This window comes from Toxotes jaculatrix, chromosome 13 (assembly GCF_017976425.1).
Source record: "Toxotes jaculatrix isolate fToxJac2 chromosome 13, fToxJac2.pri, whole genome shotgun sequence".
Classification (NCBI taxonomy): Eukaryota; Metazoa; Chordata; class Actinopteri; family Toxotidae; genus Toxotes; species Toxotes jaculatrix.
In genome coordinates, this window is record NC_054406.1 from 24,992,396 (window position 1) to 25,000,082 (window position 7,687).

The following is a 7,687-nucleotide window of genomic DNA, read 5'->3' on the forward strand; positions in this document are numbered from 1 at the left end:
CTGGTCACAGTACAAACAAAAAAACTGTCTGTCAGGACATATTTGCTGTTTTTATTGATCTATCTGTGTCTCTGCTGTTTGGTTTGGTTTTGGTTTGTTGTTGCTGCTTCATATAGTTCAGACTTTACCATTAGAAAAGGCAGGAAAGTGCAGGGGCCCAAACTAAAAGGGCCCCTGGAATAATATTGAGGAGAAATGAACTGAGTCTCAGTTGTTTTGTGTGGAATAATCACCTGCAGCTTGTTTCATCAAGTCATTTTCTACAGAAACACTGCAGACAAACAGATTGTCAGATAAAATCAGTGGATCTCAGTCCATCTGTGTGTCAGTGAATGGAAATGGTCGTCTCTGAATCGTGTGTGAAAGATATGAAAGAGGAAAGAAGAGCCAATCAGTGGAGGAGCAGCTGATATTTCTACAGGACAAATGATGGAGAAAAGAGCAGGGACATAAAGGTCTGGACAGATGAGTCGGTGCTCTGTCTCCAGGGATGTTTTCACTGCACAGTCCTGTGGGGATGATTTGGACTCATTGGTGGATACAACAAACCATGATTTACCAAATCAGTCAAAGCAGGATTACAAATCAAAACTGGAAAACAAGATGGCAGCAAACAAACTTGGTTCAGCCTGGGCAAGCATGAAAACTACTGCAGGCCTTCAGAGCACAGAGCTCAGTACTGGTGTCTTTTTAGATGGTTGGAACTCGGACTCAGAGCTGGATAATGCTCTGAATTGTTTTTATTGTCATTTTGATTCCTTTGGTTTTAGCACAGAAACTCAGGAACTGAAACATAAACTTAAAGACACTGTGCACTTTAACATTGAGCTGTGTGATTCTGTGCAGTAAAAGTGAACAAAGGTCACGGCCCCGATAATATATGTGGATGTTTAGTGAAGTCCTGTGCACATGAGCTGAGTCCTGTGTTTCAATATATTTTTAATAAGTCCTTACAGACACAACATGTCCCTAAGCTCTGGAAAGATGCTGTGGTTTCTGTCCCAAAACACTGAATGATGTTAGAGCAGTCGCTCTGACTCCAATTTGAATGAAAACCATTGAGAAACTGGTCAGATCTGAGGTCCTGAAGCAAACTGAACATGCACTGGATCCTCTGCAGTTTGCATACAGGCCTCACAGAGAAGTGGAGGATGCTACAGTGACTCTGCTCAACATGCTTTTTAAACATCTGGATTTTAATGGGACACACACCAGGCTTTTATTTGTGGACTTGTCTTCTGCTTTTAATACAATCCAACCTCACATTTGAATTGAAAGGCTCCTACAACAGTTTGATTTAAATAATAATCTGGTGGGTTGGATTCTGGATGTTTTAACCAACAGGACACAGAGAGTGAGGGTCAATAGTACATTGTCTGACCAAAGGTGTTCTTCCACTGTTTCTCCTCAAGGGTGTGTGTTGTCACCACTACTGTTCATTTTATACACAAACATGTGTCAGAGCAGACATGACAGCAGAAGCATCATAAAGTGCTGATGACGCAGTTATTGTTAGTCTCCTCCAGGACGGTGAGAGCAGCCATGGACCAGTCATTGATGATTTAGTTCAGTGGTGTGAGGAATCCTACCTGCAGCTAAATGCTACAACAACCAAAGATATGCTCATTGATTTTAGGAGGAAACCCCACAGGCACCAAGTCACTTTAATTAAAGGTCAGACCATTGAGTATGTGCAGTCTTACAAATATCTTGGGACTATCATTGACAGCAAATTGACTTTTTGAAGAAAATTGTGAAGTGGTTTGTAAAAAGGCTCAGAAACATTTACACTGTTTAAGGAAACTTGCACATTTTCACATTGACTGAACCATAATGAGCCTGTTCTCTCTCTTTTATAGAATCCATTTTATCATTTTCTTTAGTGTCATGGTTCAGTCAGACAACTTTAAAACAGAGGAACAAATCTACCTACAGATACAAATAAAGTAACATGAACCTGAGGATGATTTCAGTTGATGTGCAGATGAATGATTTGTGTTTTCTCTCCACATGAAGGTAGAAAGTGTGTGTGAGCTGATGTGGATGTGAATTCAGCATCATGAATCAGTGTGAGGACAGAGAGGAGGGAGCCCCTCCCCCTAAAAGCAGTCTGTGTGGGGACCATGAGATCCAGACCAAAGCTCAGAGGTGAGATGAGGATCTCTAACTGTCCATGACTCTTCTCCATGTCAGAGCTCAGCACTCACATCACTGCACCATCATTATTCACACTCAAAGCTCTGTGTGTGTTGTGTTGAAGGCCAGAGCAGCAGCACACACCAGACTCTGCTGGACCTGGACCTGGACCTGAACATGGACCTGAGCCCAGCTGTGTGTCCATGAAGAGTGACAGGTCAAAGGATCACCTCATTGATTTCAAAAGACAGCCTCCCTCTGCTGCAAAGAAGTGAGCTGCAGCTGAGTTTAAAATGTATCAGACAGCTGTCCTGTATAACTGGTCTTCTATGAAAGATGAAGTGACTGTGTTTTGTCTCCAGGCTTCATGAATGACATAGTATATGAACATGATCAGGCTGAAACACAGGCTTTAGTGGCAAAGTTGATGTTTCTCTTTTCAAGAAAAGCACTTCTTATGTTCTTCTATGTGTCATTCAGATCAGAACTAAAACTCTCTGTAACTCAGCACCTATCCAGTTCCAGTGTTTGTGTTAGTGTCCTGTAGCAGAGGTGAGACTTCTGTCAAACCCAGTGTGAGTCCTTAAAACTCATCATTTAAAAGGTGGACTTGTTGTGATGACTCTAGGTCATGAGGTACAGAACTGATTGCTTGTTTCCTCTCATTGAGAATGTCACAGCACAGTAGTGTTTGCTTTAATCAGGACAGTCACCACAGAACATAAAAGCAGCTGTTGTTTGTGTACAAAGCATAAAACACTCACAGATGCTGCAAACATAATGTGAGCTAATTCTTCATGATTCCTCCACAGAGTGGACCAGGAGAGCTCAGAGGTTCCCAGTGCTCAGTCTGCCCAGCAGCATCAAACACACCTGGACTCCATATTTATGGTCTGTACATGGACAACAACTACTTTGACATCTGTTGTGTTGACAATAATCTCCATGCTGCACTTTTTAGAGCAATGGATTGTCAGTGTGTCCAACATGGATCTGATGTTCGGCTCCATGGTTTTACTTTGATTGTGTCATTCATACAGTTTTCTGTTCCAGCTGCTGGAGGAGAACATTGTCACTTTTGTGAAGAGGGAGCTGAAGAAGATCCAGAAGGTTGTGAGTCCAGATTACCCAGAATGCTCAGAGAGTCAGAGGGAGGATGAGGAGGTGTTGGACAGTGAGGATGAAGAGCAGAGGAGGAGCAGCAGAGAGGCTTTTGTGAAGATCACAGTGAACTTCCTGAGGAGAATGAAGCAGGAGGAGCTGGCTGACTGTCTGCACAGCAGTAAGAGGATTTCTCTAAAGATTCAACATGATGGACAAATGGGAAATTTACTAACATCTCAAGACATGGAGGGAAATCTGTTCATGTGTGTTCTTTAGGGGGATGAACATGTCATGTTTTCTTTATGAATCAGTCATTGATTTCTCTTGTTTGTTCATTCAGGACATGATGCTGCAGTTTGTCAACGTAAACTTAAATCTACTCTGAAGAAGAAGTTCCAGTGTGTGTTTGAGGGGATCTCTAAAGCAGGAAACCCAACCCTTCTGAATCAGATCTACACAGAGCTCTACATCACAGAGGGAGGGACTGGAGAGGTCAATGATGAACATGAGGTCAGACAGATTGAAACAGCATCCAGGAAACCAGCCAGACCAGAAACAAGCATCAGACAAGAAGACATCTTTAAAGCCTCACCTGGAAGAGACGGACCAATCAGAACAGTGATGACAAAGGGAGTGGCTGGCATTGGGAAAACAGTCCTAACACAGAAGTTGACTCTGGACTGGGCTGAAGACAAAGCCAACCAGGACATACACTTCACATTTCCATTCACGTTCAGAGAGCTGAATGTGCTGAAAGAGAAAAAGTTCAGCTTGGTGGAACTTGTTCATCACTTCTTTACTGAAACCAAAGAAGCAGGACTCTGCAGGTTTGAAGAGGTCCAGGTTCTGTTCATCTTTGACGGTCTGGATGAGTGTCGACTTCCTCTGGACTTCCACAACACTGAGGTCCTGACTGATGTTACAGAGTCCACCTCAGTGGATGTGCTGCTGACAAACCTCATCAGGGGGAAACTGCTTCCCTCTGCTCACCTCTGGATAACCACACGACCTGCAGCAGCCAATCAGATCCCTCCTGAGTGTGTTGACATGGTGACAGAGGTCAGAGGGTTCACTGACCCACAGAAGGAGGAGTACTTCAGGAAGAGGTTCAGAGAGGAGGAGCAGGTCAGAAGGATCATCTCCCACATCAAGACTTCACGAAGCCTCCACATCATGTGCCACATCCCGGTCTTCTGCTGGATCACTGCTACAGTTCTGGAGGATGTGTTGAAAACCAGAGGGGGAGGAGGGCTGCCCAAGACCCTGACTGAGATGTACATCCACTTCCTGGTGGTTCAGTCCAAACTGAAGAATGTTAAGTATGATGGAGGAGCTGAGACAGATCCACACTGGAGTCCAGAGACCAGGAAGATGATTAAATCTCTGGGAAAACTGGCTTTTGAGCAGCTGCAGAAAGGAAACCTGATCTTCTATGAATCAGACCTGACAGAGTGTGGCATCGATATCAGAGCAGCCTCAGTGTACTCAGGAGTGTTCACACAGGTCTTTAAAGAGGAGAGAGGACTGTACCAGGACAAGGTGTTCTGCTTCGTCCATCTGAGTCTTCAGGAGTTTCTGGCTGCTCTTCATGTCCATCTGACCTTCATCAACTCTGGAGTCAATCTGCTGTCAGAAGAACAATCAACCTCCCTGTGGTCTAAACTGTTCAGAGACAAACCTGATCCAACACAGCTCTACCAGAGGGCTGTGGACAAGGCCTTACAGAGTCCAAATGGACATCTGGACTTGTTCCTCCGCTTCCTCCTGGGTCTTTCACTGCAGACCAATCAGACTCTCCTGCGAGGTCTGCTGACACAGACAGGAAGTGTCTCACAGACCAATCAGGAAACGGTCCAGTACATCAAGAAGAAGATTGAAGAGACTCCCTCTGCAGAGCAAAGCATCAACCTGTTCCACTGTCTGAATGAACTGAATGATCGTTCTCTAGTGGAGCAGATCCAACAGTCCCTGAGTTCAGGACGTCTCTCCACAGATAAACTGTCTCCTGCTCAGTGGTCAGCTCTGGTCTTCATCTTACTGTCATCAGAAAAAGATCTGGACGTGTTTGACCTGAAGAAATACTCTGCTTCAGAGGAGGCTCTTCTGAAGCTGCTGCCAGTTGTCAAAGCCTCTAACAAAGCTCTGTAAGTGTATAGATAGTTGGATTTATTCATCATTATATAAAGACTCTGCTGTTTTATTCAGCAGGAGGGAAAATAAATTCCTCTCTGCTTTAATTCCTTATCATCATCTCTGAGCTCTGAGCTTCATCACATTGAATCTGAATTAAAATAATGGATCCTACATTAAAGAGCCAAGTCTCAGCTTTAATTTGAGCAGGTTGACATCAGTATAGAAAGAACTGTGTGGGAGATTCAGCCCTTTTAGTGCTTCAAAAGTAACTGGACAAATACACATGAAACAAACTCATTAGTTTAATATTTATTGTAAAATCCTTTGCAGTCATTGACTGTAGTATCCATTATTATATTTTAAAGTCAATGTGCTGAGATCCCAAATAACATATCATGTCTAACTGTCCAAATACTTACGGCCTTGACTGTACATGTCTGTTTATTACTGATTGTGTCATATATAACTGTCATGTCTCCAACTTGTTGAGTATAAAACAGAAAGGATTTGAATCAGAGTCAATGAAAGATGATCATCAATGTAGAAACTCCTCATTGGTTAGCAGGTGGATAAAGAGCTGATATTTCTGCTTCACTCAACAAATCTGTGTTTGATGTTTGGCCCAGTTTTCAAATGCAGGTCTGTTAGTTTGCTGTGAGCTGCAGAACAAACTGAGAGTTTTGTTCCTTTGATTGTCCTTTCAACACAAATGTTATTTGACATTTTCTTCATTGTTTCCTCTTCAGACTGAGCAAGTGTAACCTCTCAGAGAGAAGCTGTGAAGCTCTGTCCTCAGTTCTCAGCTCCCAGTCCTCTAGTCTGAGACACCTGGACCTGAGCTACAACAAGCTGCAGGATTCAGGGGTAAAGCTTCTGTCTGCTGGATTGAAGAGTCCACACTGTAGACTGGAGACTCTGAGGTCAGTTCACTGTCTGTTACTGTTGTAGATCTTATATCTTTAATCCACAACTGAACCTGATTTATCTTCATCCAGAACTTGAATCCATTCATCTTGAATGAATGAGATTTGAAACAGTTGTTGTTCCATATTGTGACTTTTCTCAGACTAAGAATTATTCCTTCAGTTTCACTTCATTTCAGTCAGTTGTCATGAATAACGTCTGTTGACTTCAATGAAACCTTCAGAACTCACACACTTGTATTTGTCACAGTCAGCAGACTAATGTTTTCTAAATGAAGTGTAGAAAATGTCCAGTGTGAGTTGTTCAAAGTCCATTTTTATCACAACAATATACAGAAGATCTTCACAACTGATATTTGTGCCAATCAATTGAAAAACACTTGAAGTTCATTCAGTGATTCAGTGTGTGTGTGTGTGTGTGTGTGTGTGTGTGTGTGTGCGTGCGTTTTGATATTTAACACAAGTGTGGTAAATTGTGGTCTTTTCTCATTGAGTTGAAATGACTTGATAAACGTGTTAAGGAGCAAAGACTTAAAGGACCACACTGTTGGTTTATAGATAGATAGATAGATAGATAGATAGATATACTTTATTCATCCCTCAGGGGGAAATTGTTGTTACAGCAGCAAGTAAAACAGTCACAAAAAGAAAGGAAAGGACAAGTTGACAGCTAACTGGCAGCACTTAGCAACTCTACAAAATACAGTGTAACAAGGTATAAAGACATAAAGAGTGAATGTGTATATATATCATATATGTGTATATATGTCATATATATATATATGACAAGAAAAATAACAATAATATTAATAATAAGATTTAAAAAAAATAACAGGGAGGAGAATAATATGTACAATAATATATACAATGTAAAAATATAACCTGTCAGGTGTGCAGTGTGTACATTTATAATAGAAAAATAGAGCCATGGTTCTCTAATGGTGGTATGTACAGTTGTGCAGCAGTGTATAGTTATGTACACATAATATACATATACTAGGGGTGTGCGATATGACGATATTAGATCGTGAAGGATTAGAAAGTGTACGATCTGCCAGAGGAGAGAGATCGTATTATCGTCTATAGGGCACATTCTATTAATTGCAGCTCTATGCTTGCGCACAGACGCACGAGAAGGTTTTTTTTTCCTTGGGCAACTAACAGCCCGCTTCACGTGAACATGACCAACCAATCATGGCGAAGTACGAGCAGTGCAGATTTTTTTTTTTTTTTTACTAGCCTCGCTGTTTTAGTCAAGGTGTAGCGGGTAGCCATGGCCGACAACGAAAGTGAAAGCTTGGAGTTGGTCCCCAAAAAGAACTCCAGTTCAGTCGTATGGACAGTGTTGGGGAGTAACGGAGTACATGTAACGGCGTTACGTATTCAGAATA

General features: G+C 42.1%; 1 protein-coding gene across 1 annotated transcript; it reads left to right on the plus strand.

The window, feature by feature from the left end:
- Nucleotides 1–3,612: 3,612 nt before the first annotated feature.
- LOC121191849 (protein NLRC3-like) lies at nt 3,613–5,388 on the plus strand (the record flags this gene model as incomplete). The annotated part of the gene is made up of 1 exon (XM_041053301.1): nt 3,613–5,388. A coding segment is annotated over one exon (1,776 nt), but the record flags the coding sequence as incomplete, so codon positions are not given.
- Between the last annotated feature and the right edge of the window lie 2,299 nt (nt 5,389–7,687).